The following is a 25,674-nucleotide window of genomic DNA, read 5'->3' as shown; positions in this document are numbered from 1 at the left end:
TCAAAGCTTCACATTCCCGGCAGATGGGTGTGGCAGCCCATCAGCCAATGAGGAGGCTCAGCTGGGAACTGTCAGGGTCCCACCGGGTATTATCAGGGTTCCTTATTACAGCACGCACATTAAATGCTCTTTTAGGTTTCCACATTGCAGTACATTATTTAAACACTTTTACTGGAGGTGTGGGAGTGGTGAGCAGTAGTTTATCTCAGTTAGTGTTTGGGAATAAGTCTGGGATTAGAGGGTCATGGGTTGGAAATGTGAAGTTCTTCCTTAATATGGCTGTCAGGAAGCCTTCGTTTCCCCAGAGCAAGATGGAGGCTGAGCTCTGCAGCAGTGATTTGTTGTGCCTGGTGGCGAGGTAGCTTGGAATTCTCCAAAGAGTTCTAAACTGCCTTTCATTCTAGTTTTCAAGGAAACAGGTCGCAGTTTTCTTGTGCAGCAGTATTTAAGTTAAGATTCAAAAGATTTCAATACCAGAAGAGTCTGTGGGTGAGTTAAGAGGAACTACGTGAAGCAGGAGCAGCTGCAAGAGTCAACCAAGAAAAAATATACAGATGAAGGAAGCCAAGTGCCAATAATCCAAAAGTTTAAGTTTATTCATGACTTTTCAATTAATGTTGTTCAGTAAAAGTTTTAAAGTTAACATAACTAAATTCAGCGTGTACTTCGAAGGTACGCAGCATTTGTAAATAAGTACGTGAAGTGTGAAAGCTTGGAACAGTCTACAGTACGACGTCAGAGCGCGCGAGTGGCTTCAGCAAGTCGCTACGTTCCGGACTGTGAAAATAATATAATTACCCATTCGTGGTTACTTTTTAGGTCTTCATTGCAATCTGAGAATCCAAGAATACCCTTTCCAGGAAGGGAGCAAGAGAGGAGGGTTTAGTGATGATCCGCGTTTGTTATTTTTCCCCAATTCCCCTTTCCCCTTGGGTATGCCAGTTTGATAGTTGTAACCAGGATTGTTAGGCTGGCAGACTTTGGGGGGAAGGGGGGTCTGGTGGGTTATCGTGGTCACTCCTGCAGGAATTCGCTACTGGACCTGATAGAACAGGGTAATCCCCGCTGGAGATCAGGAAAGTGTTCTCTTCCCCAACCCCCAAAACAATCCCCCCCTCCCAACCCCACTTACCTTCTTTTGGGTCCTTTTTTGAGAGCCAACACGCAGGGAACACTTCTGTCCCCAGCACGTCTGCCCCCGATGGGCACCATTCCGCAGATTCCATTTGCTTTTAACTTTTTTTTTTTCTTTTTTTTGTTTTTAACAGAAAAAACAATGCTATTAGTACCCCGGTCTTGCTGGCTGGGGTACTAATAGCAATAAGCCCTGAGCTGTGTGGGCATTACCGAGTCAGGTAATGCCCCGGAGCCTTCGTTAAGGTCCTCGCTTCGCTCAGGCCTGTAACTATGGGCCCAGGGGCATTACTTGGTAATACTCCGCTGGGCTTATTGCTTAATTAATATGAAGAGCAGAGGGGGCGCGAGCGTTGAAGCGAACGTCGCAGCAGCGCCAGCCTCAGCCGGTGCCTCCCAACTTTCCATTGGCTCACTATCGTCACATGAACAAGACCTGCCGAGCCGCGGTTGTGACATTTCCCCATCTCTATGTGGAAGAGGCGGGCTAGATTAAAGAGAGAGACTGTTATGTTCTGTGTGTCCCTCAGGCACCATACGTGTGACTTGGAATAATTATATATTTACCACTCCGCTGTAGTCAAGGCAGTCAGGTTTAATGATGTCTCTGATCAAAACAGGCCATGCAAATAGGTTGCCCCAGTGGCACCGTCCATTAGTGGGGTTTTAGGAGCATGGCCTGATCACCGCGACAGGGGCAGTAGGAGGCGGAAAGTGAAGTCCCATGCTGCTCGCTGTCCAGACACCCAGACAGAGGTTTTTGGGGGGGTGGAACGGGCAGAACTCTGAGGGCACAGATACAGATGGAAAGGCCTCCCTTTATTTTATCCAAGCCTATAAAATCACGAGTTGTGTGTACCCACGGACCCTGCGTTGGGTATGCAGCCGCCTGTGTTCCATTCTCTAACTATGACCTACCTGAACCATCATATGCCCCCTCCTTACAGTAACCAAATCCTGCATCAGATAAATAAAAACACTGGATACACAACTCAAAGTTAGTGGATTGCCAGCTTGTGAACGAGCCAGAGTGTGAGCTGTCTCCAAATATTACTGGGACCTAGTGCCCTCACAACGAGTGGAGGCCCCCAGCCACATTAATCTGTGCGCAGTCGCATTTCGCCTTTTCTGGCCGATATGAGCAGGTACGCTTCAAAAGAAATCAGAAGAAAGGAGAGGGGCGTTGCACAGGCAGAATCCCTAATCCATGTCGAACATGGCCAGGGTGACCCTCCAGCATCTAGATTTCATCTACGAGCGGCTCACAGAATCACAGGACACTCACACAGGAAGAATATAGCAGCCGCCGCCACCAACCGAACTCCCAAATTACTCGCGTAAAACATATGTAGCAGACGCATCCGGCCTGCACTGGCTTCAACACCACCATTTCTTATGTGAAATGTTAAAAGGTATTTGTACCGTTCACCATCACCAACGGGGTTGGTCCCTAGGCGTTCTGGCGGATCTGTAAACGAGAAGGCGGGATGCGTTAGTAGGGTGAAGAGGGAGTAGGATAGTGAGAGGAGTGGTGTTCGGTTGGCAGCTTCATCTCGGTATACACCGTGCACTGAGCTTTGGTGGGAGTATTGGATGTCAGTCCACGTGTGCTGTTGGTGCGGTTTCTGTGTTGTTGCAGTGTGGTGAAGTGCATGCGGCTTGCGGTGCGAGAGGTGGTTGTGTTCGTTTTTGAGCGAGTTAAGTATGCAGAGAGTTTGAGCCTTTTCGTTAGTGGGTCACATTTTTCGCAGCTAATCTTCACAGTATGGCTGAATGCCTAGATTTCGGGAATCCTGCATGTTGCGAAAACAGCTAGATTTGAGAGTCCTGTATGGTGGGAGAGAGGCCCCTGCCCAACAGAACTACTGAGCACAGCACCACATATACCCGGGTCTGAGAACATCTGAACAGTGCAGAAAAATCTTTAAAACACAGCCAGGTTTGAGAGTCCCTTATTAGGGAGAGAGGTGTACGCCTACCAGAGCCATTGGTGGTTTTTGCACGTTACACTCCCTGTTGTATTCTTATTAGCCATGTATAGTGTTGTATTCTAGTGATCTATGTATAGTGATATTGGTGTGTCTCTATACTCCTCCTTGGGTGTCAGAGCAGGAGTTGTGGTGTCCCCTTTCCCTACTTTCTACGTGAATTTGTCTGCTGGAAGTTCCGGTATGGTACAGGGCCGGGATGCCATGGATGAGTCGTGCAAGTGCTTCCATCTTGGTCTATCTATGTGTTCAGTCTTTAGAGTCCTCCTCTTGTGTCTATCTCACGTTAGGTCTTATGGTATGTTGCGTTCTTTAGGTTCTGTTTGTATTTGGTTACTTGGTGGGAGCCAGGATCAGTGTCTTCCTTCATTGTTGTTTTAGCGGTGTGGGTGTTCTTTGGGCGGTCTTCTAGTTATGCAGTGAAGAGCCAGATTTTGAGCAGTTTCCTGACTACTAGGTGGTTTCTTGTGTTCCGTATGTTCTTTGGTAGGTCATTCCAAGTTTTCCGTGCCTGGTGAGAGAAAGAGGATCCTCCGAGTTTTCTACTGTTGTCGGTTTCGGTTCCAGATGAATGTCGTTGCTTGATCCAAGCGTTCTTGTCGGCTGGTGTAGCCGTAGTTTATATCTCAAGAATTCTGCGCCTTGGTTGTGTATTGCGCTGTGCGTGATACACACTGATTTGAATTGTATTCATTGTTTTATTGGTAGCCAATGTAGTATTTTTAGCGCGGGTGTGATGTGTTCTCTTCGGGGTAGTTTGAGGAGTCTGGCTGCTGCATTTTGTATGCATTATAGTTTTTTTAGCCGTCGTTCAGGCATACCCAGGTACAGGCTATTGGCATAGTCTACTCTTTACATGACCAGAGCAATGATGGTAAGCGTTTTGTTGGCGAATGACAGGAACGGTAGGATCCTTTTTGCTGCTCGCAGGGGAACGAAGCATTTCTTGAGTAGAGAGTTTACTTGTAGCTCTAAAGTAAGATTGTAATAAACCTGGGAGTCCTGATGGACAACAATCGATGATGGTGCTGGGGTAGTACCGAGTTATATTGGCCAGGGGATGCAGTTTATGTCTCCTCTGTTTTTTTGGACTTTCATTATCTCGGTTTTGCCTGGGTTCATTTTGAGGTGGTTCAAGTTCATCCAATGGAATATATCACGATGACAGTTCTCTAGTGTTGTGTTTTCTTCTTGGGTGTCTTGTATTTTGAAGATTATTTGGGTTGTCAGCGTAGTTGTAGCAGGTGAGACCTTGTCGTATGATGATTTTGATTTATAGATATAAGTAGCTGTTGAATAAACGCGGGGAGAAAGATGATCCTTGTGGTACTCCGCATGTGGAGTCTCTTGGGTTGGACTTGAAAGGTTTCATCCATATGGTTTCCGTTCTGTTAGTTAGGAAGGATTTTATCCAAAGTGGGGCGGTGTCTGTTATTCCCAGTCCTTCTAATCTTGTTAGGAGGATGTCATGGTTGATGGTGTCAAATGTATCAGGGCAGTACTGTTGTCTGAGTCTGCGTTTGTTTTTAGGTCGTCTCATATTGAGAGGAGAGCCGATTCCATTCCGCTCATTGGTCTGAATCCAACTTGTGCCTGGTCTAGTAGGCCGTGCTCTTCTAGGAATTCTTGGGTAATTTTGTAAACGTACGTTTCCAGCAGTTTGGCTACGTACAGGATACTGGAGATGGGCCTGTAGTTGGATAAGTCCTCTACATTTCCTGTTGTGTCTGAGTAGCAGCCTGATGTACGCCGATTTGAAGGCCTGTGGTACTTTGCCTGTCGCGATCGAAAGGTTGAGGACATTCCTATGGTATTCCATCTGAGTTCCTTGCTTGAGAATTAATTTGTATATGTCCGGGGGCAGGGGTCTTCGGGAGAGCCTGATTTGTTACTTTTATTGGCCAGTTTGACAAAGGTTTCCACTGATATTTCGGGAAAGCTTTGTAGTTTGTTCGGATGTTCCTAGTGAGGATAGGTGAGGTCTGTAGTGTGATCACGCGGTCTGCTTTGTATGGTTTGTTGGATGGTAACGATTTTATTTTTGAAGTCGTCTCCTAGGTCATTGCATAGTTTCATGATAAATTGTGTGGTCATGGCAGCTTGATCACCACAACATCGGGGGATGGAATACGCAGGGTCGGAAGAAGAAGGGGTGGGAAAGGCAGGGTGAAGGAGGGGTATGAATAAAAATTGTGGAGAGGATGAAACCTCATTAAACAACCACAATACCAAACAAAGTCCCAGGAAGATTTATAGCAGCCACCACCTCCACCAAGTCACAGGCAGCTCACACAGAAAGATGTATAGCAGCGCCACCACCAGCCAGAGTCACAGGTGAGGGCTCACACAGGAAGATGTATAGCAGCGCCACCACCAGCCTGAGTCACAGGTTAGGGCTCACACAGGAAGATGTATAGCAGCGCCACCACCAGCCTGAGTCACAGGTGAGGGCTCACACAGGAAGATGTATAGCAGCGCCACCACCAGCCTGAGTCACAGGTGAGGGCTCACACAGGAAGATGTATAGCAGCGCCACCACCAGCCTGAGTCACAGGTGAGGGCTCACACAGGAAGATGTGTAGCAGCGCCACCACCAGCCGGAGTCACAGGTGAGGGCTCACACAGAAAGATGTATAGCAGCGCCACCACCAGCCAGAGTCACAGGTGAGGGCTCACACAGGAAGATGTGTAGCAGCGCCACCACCAGCCGGAGTCACAGGTGAGGGCTCACACAGGAAAATTTATAGCAAACACCCCCACCGACCAGAGTCACAATAACCAGCCTAAAGAGAAATAAGCATCATTCCCCCCGAATCCTGCAGGTGCTGAGGAACACCAGGGCACCCGGGTTAATCGAGTGCTCGAACTCCCAGCAAATGAGCGCTGCACTTGTAGGACTCTTACAGGTTAGAGGAGGCGAGGGTGTGAACCTTTATCATGGAAAGGAGCCCATGTGAGCCCCTCCCCATCCCGCTCCTCCCTTATTGACACACTGTGCAACTGATAACAGCTCAGACATGAGCTGTAAACATTTTTTTTTAAAAGAAAGAAACACAGGCTGCATGCACACGCACAGCCTGTGTACACACGTGTGGACGTGGGTGGGTGCAACACATGGGCCGCATGTACACACACACAAATCATATGAGCACATGGGCCGAACGCACCCTTGGAGGGAATTTGCAAGTATTGGACTGTATACATGCGCACACACGTTCCATAAACTCAAATGGACCAAACAAAGGCTGCCCTGGACCCTGGGCTTGCACACACATGGGTTGGAGACTAGGGGCCGGATCACAGAAACTTTGCACCGGCACAAGTGCAAAGTTGCACAGTATTAGCACTAGGGCACCGTTTGCCCAAAAGCACTGGAAATATTTGGAAACCATTGCACCAGGCCAAGTGCAGTTTAGCATGTTATGAGCCCCAGGGCAGAAATTAATTAACACATATTTTGACTGCATTTTTGCACCAGGGCAAAGTGTGCCCTAGTGCTCACACGGAACTGCACTAGGGCAAACTTTGCCCTGGTGCAAAAATGCATCGAAAGCCTATCTTTTTGCAGTAGGCCAATTGTTGCACTGCTATTCATACTTTGCCAAACTGCACTTGTCACGTGTTATAGTTTTCAAATATGTCGAAGCGTTTTTAAAAATAGGGCAAACTTTGCCATAGTGCTAATACCGGGCAATTGTGCACTTGGACGGGTGCAAAGGTTCTGTTAGCTGGCCCTGGGAGAGCCTGGTTAGCAGGACAGAAACTGCTAGCAGGAGAACTGGGGCCATACCAACCTACCAGTGTGGCATTCACCCTGTGTTCTTGGGAATTGGGCTACAAGGGGCCGTGCATTCGGAAACCTACAGAAGCCATAGAAAGAGGACATGCACCTAACGTGGAATGCCACGTCCCCGCTCCTCGGCCACTGAAGTACCAACCACCCCCTGCCTCCGGGTGATATCCGACACCCAGCAGCTGCTTTTAGCTTATGCTCGTCAACTCTTTATTTTCATCCCTGTGCATGTGCAGCCACTCCTGGAAAGTACTGAACACACATGTTGCTGCATGGCCAGATTGAACAATGGGCCACACTGAGCAAGCACGAGCCGTGCCGACTGCTCACGCGCCATGCGGCCTGCTCGGGTGCCATATTGAGCGCACAAAGGCACGAACGCAGAAATGGGCTAGATTAGCACACGCGAGCCCTATGAACATGCACAGCAAAGAAACAAACAAACATGCGACAACCCAACACCCAAAGCTAACCAGACAGCACCAGAGTCCGCAGGGAAACACAAGCACGCCACAGACCCAAGAACACCCAGAGCTCTCAGAAAAGAAAGATGGCGGTCTCAAGGTATCAACCCAACTAGAGAACAACAACGTGTTCGGGGGATTCCCACGTCAAAGACAAACACCTCTTAATACAAGGCAATGGAGCGCCAACATTAACCAATCCCACCGAAAGTGGCGCAGATAATAAAGTACGCCGTACAAGTAGAAGAGCCCCAAAGACAAACCGGCATCACCATGGAAACAACATCACCAACAATAACAAAGCTCCAGAGATATCCCTGAAAGCCCCAACGATAACAAAGACCACCACTGACCCAGAGACCACTGTGACATTGTGTAGTGCCTTATGGTCGCCCAGAGACCATTGTATTACTGTGTAGTGCCTTATGGTCACCCAGAGACTACTGTGATACTGTATAGTGCCTTATGGTCACCCAGAGACCACTGTGACATTGTGTAGTGCCTTATGGTCGCCCAGAGACCATTGTATTACTGTGTAGTGCCTTATGGTCACCCAGAGACTACTGTGATATTGTGTAGTGCCTTATGGTCGCCCAGAGACCATTGTATTGTAAACCACTTACCCACCAAACTAAGTACTAGTTACGCACAATGTCCAGCCTACTAAGCTTCTACTGCATCATGGCTATTGCTGCACTTCCTGCTACTAGCAAGCTGGGCAGCTACACAGAGACCCCACTATATTCACATGCACCTCTATTACATATATCACCAGATATTATTACTAACACTCATGCATACACTGACTCTAAACACCAAGCTCTGTCAGAACCTCTAGCTTACACTTCCAAGCCTAGCTCCACCCATGATAGAAATAGCAAACTACGCGCTAGACTTAACAAACTCCATGAGACACCCAGACGACTCCTCCCTCCCATAAAATCTGTAATGAAACATCAAATTGGCAATACAGGCTACGCTTCCAACCACACCCGAGCTTCAACGCTCACCCAAATATCTATGCCCAAGACAAAATCCAGCGCTAAAAACACTCCTAATCCTACACATACCAAAGAGGAAACTAAGGAACATTCCTATAAAGGAGCACTTCTCAATGCCAGGTCACTAGTTGCACATGCCCTTGAGATAGCAGATCTAATCACTGAGAATAATCTGGACTTCATTGCCATAACTGAAACTTGGCTACACCAGGCAGCAGGCCCTTCACTCATGTTAGCCATACCTAACGGCTACACTATATGTAGACAAGACCGAGAGGGCACCCGCGGAGGCGGAATTGCCATTATCTCTAAATCAAGCCTCTCACTAAGACTAGCCCCTGCACTAACGCTACAATCCTGTGAAGCCCTCACTGCCAAACTCCTTATAAATAATAATCAATCCCTAACCATTCACCTAATCTATAGACCTCCAGGCCCGCTTGGGACCTTCGAAGAGGATCTACACAAGTTACTAACCCTCAATGCTAAAACCACCTCTCAATTGCTGGTATTAGGGGATTTTAACTTAGGATTTAATGACAAAACAGATGTGCATGCCGCGACCATCGCCCAAGCTATTAACTCCCTCGGCTTCTCCCAAAAAGTTAACAACCCTACCCATACGAAAGGTAGAATATTAGACTGGGTCGCTGACTCTAACTGTACTACAGTCATCTCCTCTATCTCGGCTTTATCATGGTCTGACCACTCATTAGTGTCCTTTGACCTCCTAACCTCCCAACCATCCTCTACAGTCGTCCCCATGGCACTCTCATGCCCCACAAGAAACAAAAAGAATATGACAATAGACAATGTCATACCCGCTATTCTTCCAACCTTAAACGCCTTGCCTGACAATTTAGACTCCGGCACTTTAGTTCACGAGTATAACAAAATCATGACTGATACTTTGGACAAAATTGCCCCACTTAAAATGCGCACAAGTAAACCCAAAGCCCATCTAAATAAATGGTTCACGCCAGAACTCAAGGCTTTACGCCTCATCAAGAGAAAATATGAATCCAACTGGAAATTATGTGCAACTGCTGAGAACAAGGCTAACCTAATATCTATCTCCCGTCATTACAAAAACGCAGTCTGTCTGGCTAAGAAAAACTCATACAACGATCGTATCGCTAACTCCAAATCAAGTATGAAGGAACTCTTCTCCATCCTAAAGGAACTTGAGTCACCTATTGCCATACCAGACACTTGCACTAAAGATCAGACCTGGTGTTCTGACATCCAATATGCTCTAACTAATAAAATTACTACCCTCCAAAACAAAATTCAACTGAAAAAAGACTCGCTTAAACTCCCTACACTGTCACCACCTAAGGCGATCCACATGCCTCAACATACCAAATTTTCCTTCACTAAAACTTCCACACTTGAGATTGAAAAAATCATCCTCACCCTCAAACCATCCAACTGCAAAGGTGACATCTGCCCAGCACAGCTAATAAAAGACGCTGCCAGAGACCTATCACCATTTATCTCCAAACTTGTCAATGCATCCTTCTCCACAGGCATCATCCCAGCTAACCTAAAACAATCCTGGGTGCTCCCGTTGCTTAAAAAGCAAACTTTAGATCCTCTCATCCCCACCAATTACCGCCCAATCACCACAGTTCCGTTTCTGCTAAAGATCCTGGACAAAGTGGCCTATATACAGATTCAAAACTACCTTGAACAGCACAAACTACTAGGATCTAGACAATCTGGTTTCCGCCCACTACACGGAACGGAAACAGCCCTGATTGACTTAAAGGCCCAAATAGACGAACTGAGAGATCAGGGTAAGACAGCCCTCCTCCTCCTACTAGATCTCTCAGCTGCGTTTGATCTTGTGGACCACAAAGTCCTCTGCAAACACCTGGACGTTGCCGCTCACTTCTCCACCCAAGCTATCAGTTGGATAGAATCCTTTCTGAGTGAGAGAACTATGAGAGTCTTTTCCCCTTCGGCAGCAGCTGACCCTATACCCATTACTTGTGGAGTCCCTCAGGGATCCTGCGTCTCTCCGACCCTTTACAATATATTCACCAAACCTCTGTTCGATGATCTGGACAATCTCGGTATCACCTACACTAACTATGCAGATGATACACAGATTCTCTTCCCACTTTCTGGGGATCACAGCGAGGATGAGGAGTTGGTGAATAGAGTGTATCTCATCATTCAGGCATGGATGGCCACTCACGGTCTTTGCCTGAATGATGATAAGACAGAGTTGATCATTCTGGGCACACAAGCCAATATTAACAAATTGGGCCCGGATTACTCAGCCTTCAGCATAGACGGAAATGCCATTAAAGTCTCGAGGGAAGTAAAAACACTTGGTTTTTATCTCGACTCTACCCTGTCCTTCACTAAACAGGTAAACTCCCTAGCCGCCACCACTGCTTACACCTGTAAATTGATCAGAGCAGGCAAGCCCTTCCTGTCCAATACCAGCTGCCTAATCCTGGCTAGAGCCTTAATTCTTTCCCGACTCGACTACTGTAATGCCCTATACAGTAGCGCCAATAAAGCTACTACCCTAAGACTTCAAACTCTACAAAATAATGCTCTCAGAGCTGCATTAGGAATAAAAAAGAGGGAGCATATCTCCTCGACTAGGCGGCAACATAAATGGCTCTCTACTGAGAATAAAATCCAGCTAAAAATGATCTCATTAACCCATAAGGCCTTAAATAATGCTGCTCCCAGCTACTTGATGGACAAAATAAAAAGAAAAACTTCTAATAGACCCATGAGACTCGCCAACTCCAATTGTTTGGCAGTACCTAGATTCAGACTTGCCAAAATTGGTGGCGTCTGCTTCCCTGTGAAAGCTGCTAACCTGTGGAACGCCCTGCCACCTAACCTAAGAGCTGACCAACCCTTCCCCCATTTCAGAAGGAACCTTATCAAACACATTATCGCCAACAACGACTTAACACCCGAACACTCACAAGTGTAGTCCTACCTAATGCACCCTGACGTGACATCAACCATTATGTTTATTACTGCTAATCCTGTATATTGTTAACTGTACATTCATGTAAATACGGCAACTCTTTATCTGTACATTCTTGTAATTTGTGAAATATGGTGTATTATTGTAAATTCATTTATATAACATTGTAACATTGTAAGCTTCGCATATACTTGTTGCTGCGCCCGGTAACCTAAGGGTCTGGTGCGCAATATAAATAAAATAAACAAACAAACAAACAAACCACAGAAACCAAGGCAGCTAAAGATACGCAGCCATACCATGGAACCAAAGCTCACCATAGAAGTCAAGATCAGCAAATGGAACCGAACTCGCCAGGGAGACCAAAAAATACTAAACAGAACATAATGTGGGATGGGTACCGGGCTTCCCAAAGATAGGCAAGCTACGTATGGAGGCCGAGAGCAACGACAAAACACAAGTTAGTAAAATCAATAGAGGTAACCAAACGGAGCATGTAAAGCTTATTGCCCAAGCCTACGCCTAGGACGTCCTCTCTTCCCTACACAAAGGTTCGCAACAGTCTGCCACCCTCCTCTACCACCTCTGCACACAGATGCCACCATCCTCTCCCACCTCTGCACACAGATGCCACCCTCCTCTCCCACCTCTGCACACAGTCTGCCACCATCCTCTCCCACCTCTGCACACAGATGCCACCCTCCTCTCCCACCTCTGCACACAGTATGCCACCACCCTCTCCCACCTCTGCACACAGTATTCCACCCTCCTCTGCACACAAATGCCACCCTTCTCTCCAAGCAAAAAGCAATCTCTTTAAACTCTACTCCTCCATCCATGCCCTTGCCCTCTTTAACGGGCTGACATCGCTCTACTCTCCCTCCCGAATCCCCCGGTCTCCCATCTCCACAACCTTTCTGCCTGCCGTGCCAAGTGTGCCTCCTGCTGTTCCCTCCCTCTACACCGACCCCCCCTGACATCAGAGTCAGCCCATCAGTAGAACTGCTAACAGACAAAACTGAAGAGCCACTTATTAACCAAAGAACAGATCCTTCCCCCATCACTGACCCTAGCCTGTACCGCCAGAGAAAGTCCAACATGCTTGTAAAAATGATACCGTGTGTATTGATCACATGTAACAGCATTAAGCCCCTATTGTTATTTATGCCACCCCTAAACGATGTTGCCAGTCAATGCCTCTTTATACTGCCCCACATCAACTTAAACTCTCACTTGGACATGCACCGCCTATTGAAAAGGCACCCTACCCGGGGAGTGGATAACAGAGCAGCCTATGTCCAAATCCAGAGACATCTCGGAGCTAATCATATACTTTGAGTCCGCCAATCTGGACTACGCCCAGGGCATGGAACCAAATCAGCTCTCCTTGATTTAAAAAATCAGATGGATGACTTCAGGGATGATGGTAAGCTTGCTCTATTGCTTCTACTAGACCTGTCCACGGCATTCAATCTGGTCGACCACAACATACTCTGCCGTCACCTCACCCACGCAGCCTCCTTCGCACCAGAAGCAGCCTCTTCGATTGCCTCCTTCCTTGAAGGAAATTGTAATGAAAGTCTAAGAGAATGACAGTGGAACACCTTCGCCTATCAATTGCGGTGTCCCTCAAGGGTCTGGTGTCTCCCTGACTATCTAACATCTTCACTAAGCCCCTCTCCGGCCTTCCAGACTCCCTCGGCATCACTTCTACCAACTATGCCCATGATACGCAAATTCTGCTCCCACTCTCATATATTCTGAAGACACTACCACACCAAGTTCCACCTTTGCCACCATTCAAGCAGGGATGGCTACACATGGCCTATGTCTGAATGATGACAAACGGAACTCCTCATCATCGGGCAACCAGCTGCACTAAAGAAATAAAACCCTTAATACTCCGCCTTCGTCATCAACGGCCTATCAATCCCAGCCTCACCTGCTGTCAACACCCTCAGTCTTTCTGGATGCTTCACCATCACTATCCAGGCAAGTGAACGCCATTGCTTCTTCAGCAGCTTACTCCACCAAACTGTTAAACGCCTCAAGAGACTTCTTATCGACAGACAGCTGCCTACGCAGTGGTGGGAGCCAGGCTAGATTACTGCAATGTACTTTTTGACAGCACCTCAACCCACAATCTAAAAAAGCTCCTAACCATACAAAACGCCCTATGAACCGCCCTGAACCTCCCTAGATCAGAGCACATAACAGCTGCCCGTTGGGCAGTACACTAGCTCCCCATCCAGGAAAGAATCCTATTCAATACCTTAACCATCATTCACAGCTGCAACTCCAAATCGGCACCCCCTTACCTTACCCAAAGAATTTCCAAATCTCACTCGACCCCGCCCAGCAGAACACCTTACACACACACAGACTAAATTCAACCAAAATTCAAAACGCGCTACAGCAGGCGGTTCAAGCTTCTCAGTTACAGCAGGGAAGCAACGGAACTCCCTCCCACTCAACCTAAGATCAGAGCACTCCTACTGGGCCTTCCGCAAAGCCCTCAAGACATGGCTCTTCAATTAACCTGCCCGACACATGCATCTCCGATTGGTTCTGATATGCTTATACCCCTGTCCGTAACTATGTTTGACTTCTGCCTGTGCCCACAGGCTTAATTTAATTGGTTTTAGCGGCCCGATGCCTGAGGATTTGTGCACGCTGTGCAAACGAAAAAATAAATAAAATGGCTTTGCCATCTGTGTTGCTTCCTATGTACGTCATTTCTAATCAAAATGACACCCCTAATGCTCCATAAATGCAACAAACCCGGAGCAATTAAGATGAACAAAGCTCACCAAAGATTAACCAGGAGAGCCAGAGAAATACAAACTCACCACGGAAACCAAGTACAACAAAGCATTGTGCAAACCAAGAGTGTGAAAGGTAGCCACGCTCACAAAGACAGCCTAATGTTGCCATGGGGATTATTATTATTAATTTTACAAACCATAGGGGGAAGGACACGGCGAGGGAAGCAAACACACAATGGAGCCGGGAGCCAAGAATGGAGAGGGGGAGGGCAGACAAGTTGGCAGCATGGGATCTAGAAGCAAACCGGGGAGGGGACAGCAGGGAGCGGATCAGCCAGTCCCTGTGGCGAGCAGAGGGTGTGGACCTAGGTGTTATGGAGGAGCCGTTCCTTGAGCTCTTCCCTGAAATGTAGAAGGGAGGTGCAGAGTCTGGTGTTGACGAGGAGGAGATCCCAGATTCTGGGGGCACAGAGAGAAGGCCAGTCTTCTGGTTTCAACTCCCCACATGTCCTTACTTTTGGTCGATTTTAGGACTCCAGAAATTACAAGGTTCTGAGTGAGGTAGCTTGGGGTCTTGAAGGATATTAAAGGTCACCACAGAAATTCAGAGAGGGAAAGATAACTGTATTTATCATGGAATGCACGAGCACCACGAGCTGGGGGCAGATCTCTGTCTTCGGCTGGGGCCTCCCTTTGGAACAACCTCCCGACCAGCCTGAAACTTGAGGAGAAACATCTCCAGTTCCGGAAGCACCTCAAGACTTTCCTCTTTGCTTCTGCCTTTGCCCCTCTTCTCCCCTGCTGATTTGCTTTCTCTTGGCACCGTGCACCTGGTCACCCTCTGTCCTTCGGGCCCACCCTCTGTCCTTTGGGCCCAGGTACCTGCTCACCCTGCCACTCTCCTGCACTGCCTCTGGGGCATCCCAGGCAGTGGGTTCTGTATCTGTACCCATACAGTTCCCCTCTCTTCTGCACTCATCAGATATACCCTATCTGACTAATCATGCACTTACCACTTGTCTGGCTGCACTACCCCTTTTACTGCATTTATCTAATTATTCAACTTACTATTTATTCTGTTCTCTCCTCTGCTTGCACTTCCCGCCTCTCCCCTTCCACGCACTTTCACCCTCTTTCTTTCCTTTTTCCATGCACTTGCGTGTTCTTAATGTCACTGGGCCTAGTAAGATCGTATTCTTTTTTTTTTGTTCTCCCCGTTCCCCTCCCTTTGCTTGGTCGCGCTCTGAAACACTTGTGTATGAGCGCGATATAAATAAAATATATGATATCACCACAGGAAACCCATCTCGCTGTGACAACCAAAAGCACCAAAGATCATTAAAAGCACTACAGACAATGAGAACCAAGCACACCCTGGAAACCAAACAACATTGCCTAGCTCCCATGAAAATCAAGTACAAAAAAATATCCCAGAGAAACCAACATAACCAGGGCAAGGAAATTAAGACCAGAAAGAAACCCAAACTCAGCAAGGAAACCCAGATTGCTGAATAAAACAAACATCACCAGTGAAACAAAAGCGTGCCAAAAAACAAGGACCAGAGAACATACCTAAACTTACACAAAAATCCCCAAGAGAGCCAAATATGGCCAAGCTCGCCAGACAAACCAATAGAGAAAAATATCCCCAAGAGAGCCAAATATAGCAGAGCTCACCAGACAAACCAATAGAGAAAAATATCCCCAAGAGAGCTAAAGATAGCCAAGCACGCCAGACAAACCAATAGAGAAAGATATGCCCAAGAGAGCCAAATATAGCAGAGCTCACCAGACAAACCAATAGAGAAAAATATCCCCAAGAGAGCCAAAGATAGCCAAGCACGCCAGACAAACCAATAGAGAAAGATATCCCCAAGAGAGCAAAATATAGCAGAGCTCACCAGACAAACCAATAGAGAAAAATATCCCCAAGAGAGCCAAAGATAGCCAAGCACGCCAGACAAACCAATAGAGAAAAATATCCCCAAGAGAGCCAAATATAGCCAAGCTCGCCAGACAAACCAATAGAGAAAAATATCCCCAAGAGAGCCAATAGAGAAAAATATCCCCAAGAGAGCCAAACATAGCCAAGCTCGCCAGACAAACCAATAGAGAAAAATGTTACTATGCCCACTTTGAAAAACAAGAACGCCACAAATGACAAACTTGATAAATAGACAAGGTTGTCAAAGATGATGAAGCTAATCAGGCGAGCCAAGAAATCCAAAGTCACCATGGAAACCCAAGAGCGTTAAGATGAACCAAGCTCACTATGGAGCACCAGGATTGGCATGCTGCTCCTGCACTAAAATCACTAAAATAGGGGGCACCTTATCCACCTTTCCATCTCCCCCACCCCTCGCCTCATTCTCCTCTCCTCCGGTCTTCCCCACACTCTCCTCTCTCTCTCGCTACTGAACCTTTACCCCTCCTTCTCTCTGCCAACCTGCCCTGCGCTCCAATTGACTCCTTTGCACCATAAATTGCTAAGGATCTTTCACCAGTCACCCGCGCTCACCCCTCTGCCCTATTCCTACTCTCCCAGCCTGTCACAGCTCTTCAAAAGAAACCAAATGCTGACCCAACCTCTCATTTTACAGACCCGTCTCTCTTCTTCCCTACCACTCTACAATCCTCCAGAGGGCTGCCTTGAGATGCTCTGCCCCATCGCCAGTTCTGTTACCACTGCCCCCCACTCTCGCCCCCACTCAACCAAGACCTTCCAGCTGCGTTTCACACTATGGATCATCCCTCCATTCTGTAAAGTCTTTCCCTCCTTGTCTTCAAGGAGCCTGTATTTGACTGGTGTCCTCCCATCTCTCTGACCGCTTCTTCTCCATCTCGCGGGACTCCCGAACTGCCTCCCAAGCACCCCTTCCCTTGGGTGTCCCTCAATGATTAGGCGTGAGCCCACTTCTCGCCACTATATTCCTCTTGCCTTGGCAAGCTTATTTCCTCTGCTGGCTGTAACTATCGCTTCATCGCTGATGATACTCAGGTATTCTTCTTCCTCTCCTTCATACCGACAATTTCTAAACGCATAACCTGCTGCCTAACCACCCATTGCCACTGGATGGCGCTATGTTGCCTCATGCTAAACCTTTCAGAGACAGAAGTCCTCTTTCTCCGTGCCTCCAACACCAACCCCGCTCTCTTTCCCCCCTGACCTCCTTCAGCCATGGCTCGCAACCATGGGGGATCTCCGCGATCTGAAACTCTACCAGTTTGTCATGGCCACCACAGCTAGATCCAACCTCCCAAACAATAGAAAAATCGGCCCACAGCACTCCACCAAGACCCTCATCTCGACTCTTGTGCTCAGCAAACTGCACTACTGCGCGAGCCTACTTCACGGTCTATCCCTCCACTCTTGTGCACCCATAAAGTCCTCAACTTTGGGACATGCTCCCTTGCCAACCTACCCAGATAACCCCCCCCCCCCCCACCTCTACCTACCATCACCAGGCTGGATGGCTCGAGCGCGCTTAAAATTGCTGCTACTAGTCTAGAACTCCAACCATGGTCGTTCCCCCACAACCTCACTGAATGCATCTCGCTGTACCCACCCCCTTAAACTCTCCACACCTCGTTTGTTCACAACCTCTCAGTCTTCCACCCCCCCTGTGCCTCTTCCACTTTGGCTACGTACTCCCCCACCCCCCACTTGCCCTACTCCGCTGGAATAATCTCCCTAAGGCCTTCAAGGCCAGCTCTAAAGTGGAACTCTTCAAAGCGAGGATCAAATCTCTCCTGTTCTCTATGGAAAAGCCCCCCAAATCCTGCCACCCTCCTATCCAAACTAACCCCCCAAACCACCTCTCCTGCATGCTGTCCTCAGGACTGCGCTATTTAAGTTGCAAATATATAAATACAGGCCCCAGGCTGCCAATGTGTAAAATGTTTTAATGCTCCTCCTGTGCCCGGTTCGTGTTCATACCCTTACCTCTTTACCACCAAGCATGGGGGGATTCAAGCCAATAATGCTTTTATTAAGAAGTCCCCCTACCCTAGGACTGCCTCTGCCCTGTTAGACTAAATGACATGCTGGTCTTAAAAATTATATATATTATAAATTCGGAAAATACAATCAAGCTGAAGAAGTAGACCCAATATCACCAAAAACAACAAAGTTCACTGTGTGCCTGGAGACCAACGTGGTATAAAACCGGATAAGTTAACACAGAAACCATTATTACAAAAGATAACCAAAGTCACCAGGGAGAACCAAAAATAACAAAGCGCACCAAAGAATCAAGCTCATCGCAGGCACCAAGAACGCTATAAAACAGCCAAGCTCGCTATAAAACTCCACAATTACTAAAGATAAAATACAAGGTAGGAACCCAAGATCACCAACAGAACTAACATTCACCATGGAAACTGATATCACCATGGGAACAAAGATAAGCAGGTTTTCCACGAGAACCAACAAAGATATCCCAACTCACAGGGGAAACCAAGAATGCCAACTAGAGGAACGTTCATCGTGGAAACCAAGAGCAATAAGCAACAGGAAACCAAAAACAAACTTGCCAAGTAAACCAAGACCACCAAAGGTAAAGGTCACCATGGAAACCTAAGCGATCCAAAAATAACAGACCTCGCCACCAAAGTCAGGATTCCCCTCAACGTACCAAACCAACATCGGCTTGGGAACCTGGAGCGTAAATCTTGCTGATGGTCATGAACCATGAGAGCTTACCATTCTGGAAGCCTACACCATGAACCATGAGAGTGTACCATTCTGGAAGCCTACACCATGAACCATGAGAGTTTACCATTCTGGAAGCCTACACCATGAACCATCTGGAGGCCTACACCATGAACCATGAGAGTTTACCATTCTGGAAGCCTACACCATGAACCATGAGATCTTACCATTCTGGAAGCCTACACCATGAACCAGGGGAAAGGAAACCTTCCCATGTGGTGTAGCCAGAAATCACAGAGGGGTCCAGAGAGTCAGGTCAGTGACCTCGTGGCAAGAGGCGATCAGTTGACCTACATTTTTGTGTTATGCCCCTCCCCCGCACCCGGCATGGGGAAGGGTCCCATAGCCCATTACCTCCTGCTTCTGTACACCGGGTTTCCTCCATTGGCTCAGAAAGTGAGGGCGAAGCAAGGGAGTCAGACCACGCGAGATGAGTTTACAAACCAGTGTGGATCGTAAGAGTTGCCTGGGGATGGAAACTTTACAAACCCAACTATTCACTCCCAAAGTCAAGTGTAGACAGACCAACACACTTCAAACCAGAACCAGAAACTCATTTTTATAACGTGGCAGTCCTGGGCACTTACCTGCTCGGGCTCAGCAGCGACTGGGTGGCGCGATCGGTACCCACTCAGGACCACGCCATGCTCCCCGGGCAGCTCCACTTTCACGCCATCCAGTATGTGGCGCATCGTTCGAGGCAGCATGGTGGTTAAGCTGGCATCAGCAGCTCATGCGATCCACGGGCCAAGCGGACAAGAGAATTCTCCATCCCTAAAACCCCCAAATCCAGGGACAGTTAGGGTACGTACTTGCGATTCTTCCCAGGACTTATGGGGGTTCAAGTGGTGGGGCTTGGTCCACCTACCGCCAGTAAGCCAAATAGCATGGTACTAGAACAAGGAAGGCCACAAGGGCAATGGTATGCCCCCCAGGGGGTGCCTCGTCATGGGTCACACACAGTTACCAGGAGCTCCCCCTTGTGAGGGACAAAGACATGTAGCAGTGTCCCCTCATTCAAGTCCTTAGTGGCCCACAATCCTTGGGGCTAGGTGAGGTCATGAAGCAAAGCACCCCTTTGCACCCAAGGCGTTATTTCCACTTGCATGTTTCTTGTGACCGCGCGGTAACAGGATTTCGTCGGGCAGCATAAAGTGGCAGAGATGGATGTTACATGGATTTCAACAGACCCGCTCTTCCCCTTTCTGGATCTCCGGCCGTTGAACTAAGTCCCTGGGGACCACTGGACTTAGTACTTCCTGGGTCAAAGGCTCCTGGCCACTGTGTCGTGCCTTGGTAATAGAGGATTACCAGGTCTTGCGCCTGGTGCGTTACAGGAGAGAACCAGGATATCACAGTATTTCTTGGGTCGGGGGTGGTCAATGAATGGCCCTGGTAGTGGTCGGGTGGTGGTGGGGGGGGGGGGGGGGCAGGGGGTACAAAGTCTGCACTGGCTTTTAGTCACAAAGACTCACTGGGCCTTTTACTTACTGAGTTAAACATGGAGCATGAGAGATAGGCCCTTCCTTGCCCCTTGGGTCTCTGCTGGGTCACAGTGCCTTGTGCTTCCTGTGTGAGAATGAGAAGATAGAAGGGGCAGTGTCTGGTCCTTCCTGTGTCACATTCGGCCTTGTACTTCCGGGGTCATCAGTTAAATGGCTTCTGGCACCTCGTCTCTCCTGCTTGACTGGTCAGGGGCTAGTGCTGTAACCCCCTCCTGGGGTAGGAAGTCATAGCTGTCTAGGTTCATGTGCTCTCCTCCGAAGTCAGCAGAGGTCGCAGGTTCTAGTCCAGCCAGTTCCCAGCAGAGAAGAATACTCACAGATTTGATGCCAGATGTCAGGGCAGAGCCTTTTGGGAGCAGGCGGAGAGAGACACTAGCACAAAGAGCAGACTGCCTACTGAAGGATGTTGAAAAAGAGGGTGTCGAAAGGCAGGCCACCACACCAAGGTCTCTCCCCACTCTGCTTCCTAGTCGCCAAGGTCCAGAGCCTTGGTGTGGGCCGCCGTCACCACCCCAAGGTCCCTCCCCCCTCTGCTTCCTATCCACAACCTTTTCCGGCAGCTGTTTCCAAGGTTTGAGAGCAGGAGGGTCTTATCACAGGCTGGATCAGGAAGTCCTCCTCCGGTGCACCGGCTCTTCCCCTCCTGTTCCTCTGCTATTCCTGGCCCGCCGAGGGCCTTCTGAAGCCAGCAGAGCTCTCCTCTGAAAAGGACCCTGAAGGGCTCTCCCGGGCTGCGGTCAGTGGTGGCCAAGGCGAAGACGGGCCCACTTCACCCCAACACGATCCTTCTACTGTACCCCACTCGATGTGGTCCTGGCGTTACCCAGCACAGCGCCTTCAGATGTGGGGGTTCTGGTTGGCAACTGTCGGTACTCCAGATGCTGTGCTCCAGCAGTCACTGCATGCCAGGGGAACAAGGCTAGGAGATCCTGCGTTGGCGCCAAGAACCGCCCTTTGCATAGGGGGACTTTTCTTCCGACAGCAGACCCTAGGCAGAAACAAAATACATCATTTACAGACCCTGAAATGCGAGATGTTTATTCCAACCCCAAGATCTAGAACATTCTCATAGGACAGCCCCAGAGACTCCATGACTCTACACCCAAGATCTAGAACCCAAAGTCAGGAACATTCTCACAGGACAGCCCCAGAGACCCAACATCTAAAACCCAGAGTCAGGAACATTCTCACAGGACAGCCCCAGAGACTCCACAACTTTACACCCAAGATCTAGAACCCAGAGTCAGGAACATTCTCAGAGGACAGCCGCAGAGACTCCAAAACTCTACGCTAATCTGCCAAAAACCTTAGAGTTGTCCCACCAAGAGTCAGGAACATTCTCATAGGACAGCCCCAGAGACCCAAGATCTAGAACCCAGAGTCAGGAACATTCTCATAGGACAGCCCCAGAGACCCAAGATCTAGAACCCAGAGTCAGGAACATTCTCAGAGGACAGCCCCAGAGACCCAAGATCTAGAACCCAGAGTCAGGAACATTCTCAGAGGACAGCCGCAGAGACTCCAAAACCCTACGCTAATCTGCCAAAAACCTTAGAGGTGTCCCGCCACCAGTCAAGAACATTCTTGAAGAAGGGTACACTCAAAAACCTAAGATGTCACTGAAGTGACAATACACTTCCTGCGAATAGATGCAAAAGGTAATCCTCTGAGATGTCACCCCAAAATCTGAACGGGTTCTCATAGGCAGCTACCACCAAACAAAATACAAAAGCACAAGGTAGAGAAAAAGTAACCAGCAGAAAGCTAAAGATTATCACAAAATACACATTAGTAAAAAAACACACACACATTAAAACCAAGTAAAAAATAAAGTGCAAGTGACACCAAGCTAAATGCTCACAATTAAATTGGAACAATTCATCTCTAGTCATTCAATGGACACATGAATGTGGTATATACAGGAGAGGAGACATATCGCTCAATGACGACCCAAATACATAGACCAGTAGATCTAATCACAGCTACCACCAAAACCTTCCGAGATATCACACCAAGCGCAGTAGATGAACCCCAAAACCCAACGACGTTACATTGCAAACATTAAGAACGTTCTCATGGCACAGCCCAACACGTGCGAGATGTCACGGCAAGCACCAAGAACGTTCTCATGGCACAGCCCAACACGTGCGAGATGTCACGGCAAGCACCAAGAACGTTCTCATGGCACAGCCCAACACCAGAACGTTCTCATGGCACAGCCCAACACGTGCGAGATGTCACGGCAAGCACCAAGAACGTTCTCATGGCACAGCCCAACACGTGCGAGATGTCACGGCAAGCACCAAGAACGTTCTCATGGCACAGCCCAACACGTGCGAGATGTCACGGCAAGCACCAAGAACGTTCTCATGGCACAGCCCAACACGTGCGAGATGTCACGGCAAGCACCAAGAACGTTCTCATGGCACAGCCCAACACCAGAACGTTCTCATGGCACAGCCCAACACGTGCGAGATGTCACGGCAAGCACCAAGAACGTTCTCATGGCACAGCCCAACACGTGCGAGATGTCACGGCAAGCACCAAGAACGTTCTCATGGCACAGCCCAACACGTGCGAGATGTCACGGCAAGCACCAAGAACGTTCTCATGGCACAGCCCAACACCAGAACGTTCTCATGGAACAGCCCAACACGTGCGAGATGTCACGGCAAGCACCAAGAACATTCTCATGGACGGAAACTGCCCACACCATCTCGCATGTCACACCAATATTTGAGAAAATTCTTAAACAAAAATACAGTTCAAACCCCCTGAGATGTCTGTTCTCCTGGGTGCATACAATGCAAATATTCCAACGAGTTCTAGAGTTGAAATGGTTCTCACAGGACGGCTAACGCCACGAAACCACTGACATGTTACACACAGTCTAGTAGTCTATGTTATGTTACGCGCACTCGTAGAGCGCACGGACACCCGGGGTATCATGGCGCTGGAGAGGCAACTAGGAACAAAACATTGCTGCAGAGTCAAAGTAGATAGGGTTTAAGGCTTTCCTAAAGGCCAAGTGATTAGACAACATTTTCATTGGCAGAGGGAGACCATTCCGTAGCCGAGATGTCCCGTAGGAACCCCAATATCTCACCCCCAGTAGCCGCACGTGTCCCTTATGTACTAAAACATCAGCCCCACAGCAGCCAATAGCTTATCCAATATGAACCCTAAAAGCTCACCCCAGTAACCCTTATGCACACCCCACAGCAGCCTGCATCTTGTGCCCTATATATCCTAAAGTCTCTTTCAGAAGTCCGCATTTTGTCCCCTAAAATCTCACCCCACAGCAGGCGGCATCTTATCCCCTGTGTACCCTAAAATCTCACCCCCGCAGTCCATACCTTTCGCACTTTACAAACTCAGTCTCAGAATGCCAGCAACCGCTGCACCCCAATACCTTGAAGTTTCTATTCCCAGCCCATATGCACCCCCTCCCCTATATGTGTCTCATCTGCTCTACACCCCCACCGACAACTCGCTAGCAGCTGCTCCTCCTGTACCCCACAATACAGTTCAAGCACCCGCATAATGGCATCCCGGGGCCCCATTTTATCAGCACCGAATCATCCACGGCCCCCTCCTGCTTTTCCCCAAGTGTCACCCCTAAAACGTCACCTACTTCCTGCCCCCGCCTATATGGTACCGACATCATGTCTACCCTCGTCCCCTCCCCAATATCCCCACCCCATACCGCACACCAAGCGCTCTCCCCTGCAGTGCCCCTCCGGTTCCCCCCGAACCCCGGTGACCCCAGAGGCCTCACCCCGCTAGAAGTTCCTGGAGAGGGGAAGAGCCGCCTGTTTGTGGTGGAAGTTGCAGAGTTCCCTACACACCCTCCCGCCCCTTCCCTTCCACGCCCCCCCCTGTCCCCCGCCCCCTGCCGCCACGCCGCCGCCGCCGCCGCTGCTGCTGCAGCCGCCCGGAAAGCTCACACCCAGCCGGGAAGACAATACCTACAGCCCGGGGCGGGAGGGAGGGAGGGAGGTTAAGCGGGGAACCGGTCTATGTGCACAAACGGGAGGGGGTGGTTAGGGCAGAGGTGTCAGGACCGCCACCCTGTCTATAAAGAGCCAAGTAGCCTTGCCTGTGTGTGAAAGCCCCGCCCATCCCCGCAGTGCTTAAAGGGTCTGTCCAGCCCGGCGCATAAAAGAGCTGCCCATCCCTGCAGTGGATAAAGGTCCTGCCCATCCCTTCAGTGTTTAAAAGGCCAGTCCAGTGCTGTAAATAAAGGACCTGCCCATCCCTGTAGTGTACAAGGGACCTGCCCATCCCTGCAGTGGATAAAGTGCCTGCCCATCCCCTGAGTGTTTAAAAGGCCAGTCCAGTCCTGTAAATAAAGGACCTGCCCATCCCTGCAGTGGATAAAGGGCCAGTACAGTCCTGTGCATAAAAGGCCAGTCCAGTCCTGTGGATAAAGGACCTGCCCTTTCCTGCAGTGGATAAAGGACCTGCCCATCCCTGCAGTGTACAAAGGGCCTGTCCAGCCTACTGCGTAAAGGACCTGCCCATCCCTTCAGTGGATAAAGGTCCTGCCCATCCCTTCAGTGTTTAAAAGGCCAGTCCAGTGCTGTAAATAAAGGACCTGCCCATCCCTGCAGTGGATAAAGGACCTGCCCATCCATGCAGTGTACAAGGGACCTGCCCATCCCTGCAGTGGATAAAGTGCCTGCCCATCCCTTGAGTGTTTAAAAGGCCAGTCCAGTGCTGTAAATAAAGGACCTGCCCATCCCTGCAGTGTACAAAGGGCCTGTCCAGCCTACTGCGTAAAGGACCTGCCCATCCCTTCAGTGGATAAAGGTCCTGCCCATCCCTTCAGTGTTTAAAAGGCCAGTCCAGTGCTGTAAATAAAGGACCTGCCCATCCCTGCAGTGGATAAAGGACCTGCCCATCCCTGCAGTGTACAAGGGACCTGCCCATCCCTGCAGTGGATAAAGTGCCTGCCCATCCCTTGAGTGTTTAAAAGGCCAGTCCAGTGCTGTAAATAAAGGACCTGCCCATCCCTGCAGTGTACAAGGGACCTGCCCATCCCTGCAGTGGATAAAGTGCCTGCCCATCCCTTGAGTGTTTAAAAGGCCAGTCCAGTCCTGTAAATAAAGGACCTGCCCATCCCTGCAGTGGATAAAGGGCCAGTACAGTCCTGTGCATAAAAGGCCAGTCCAGTCCTGTGGATAAAGGACCTGCCCTTCCCTGCAGTGGATAAAGGTCCTGCCCATCCCTGCAGTGTACAAAGGGCCTGTCCAGCCTACTGCATAAAGGACCTGCCCATCCCTGCAGTGGATAAAGGTCCTGCCCATCCCTTCAGTGTTTAAAAGGCCAGTCCAGTGCTGTAAATAAAG

At 49.0% G+C, this 25,674-nt stretch overlaps 1 protein-coding gene across 3 annotated transcripts in view; it reads right to left on the bottom strand.

Annotated features, from left to right (window-relative positions):
* Nucleotides 1–24,177, bottom strand: part of RGL2 (ral guanine nucleotide dissociation stimulator like 2) — a 309,124-nt gene extending 284,947 nt beyond the window's left edge. For all 3 annotated transcript variants that reach the window (XM_069635222.1, XM_069635226.1, XM_069635225.1), the window contains exons 1-2: nucleotides 24,102–24,177; nucleotides 19,406–21,311 (exon numbers count right to left, since the gene is read on the bottom strand). In XM_069635222.1, the coding sequence (XP_069491323.1) occupies nucleotides 19,406–19,525 (120 nt within the window). In that variant the 5' untranslated portion in view covers nucleotides 19,526–21,311; nucleotides 24,102–24,177. The remainder of the gene's footprint in view (nucleotides 1–19,405; nucleotides 21,312–24,101) is intronic.
* Nucleotides 24,178–25,674: the final 1,497 nt, after the last annotated feature.

Source organism: Ambystoma mexicanum, chromosome 13, assembly GCF_040938575.1.
Source record: "Ambystoma mexicanum isolate Mex_15411 chromosome 13, UKY_AmexF1_1, whole genome shotgun sequence".
NCBI classification, from domain to species: Eukaryota; Metazoa; Chordata; class Amphibia; order Caudata; family Ambystomatidae; genus Ambystoma; species Ambystoma mexicanum.
Note: the sequence above shows the minus strand (reverse complement) of the source record. Positions and strands in the feature narration are given on the sequence as shown.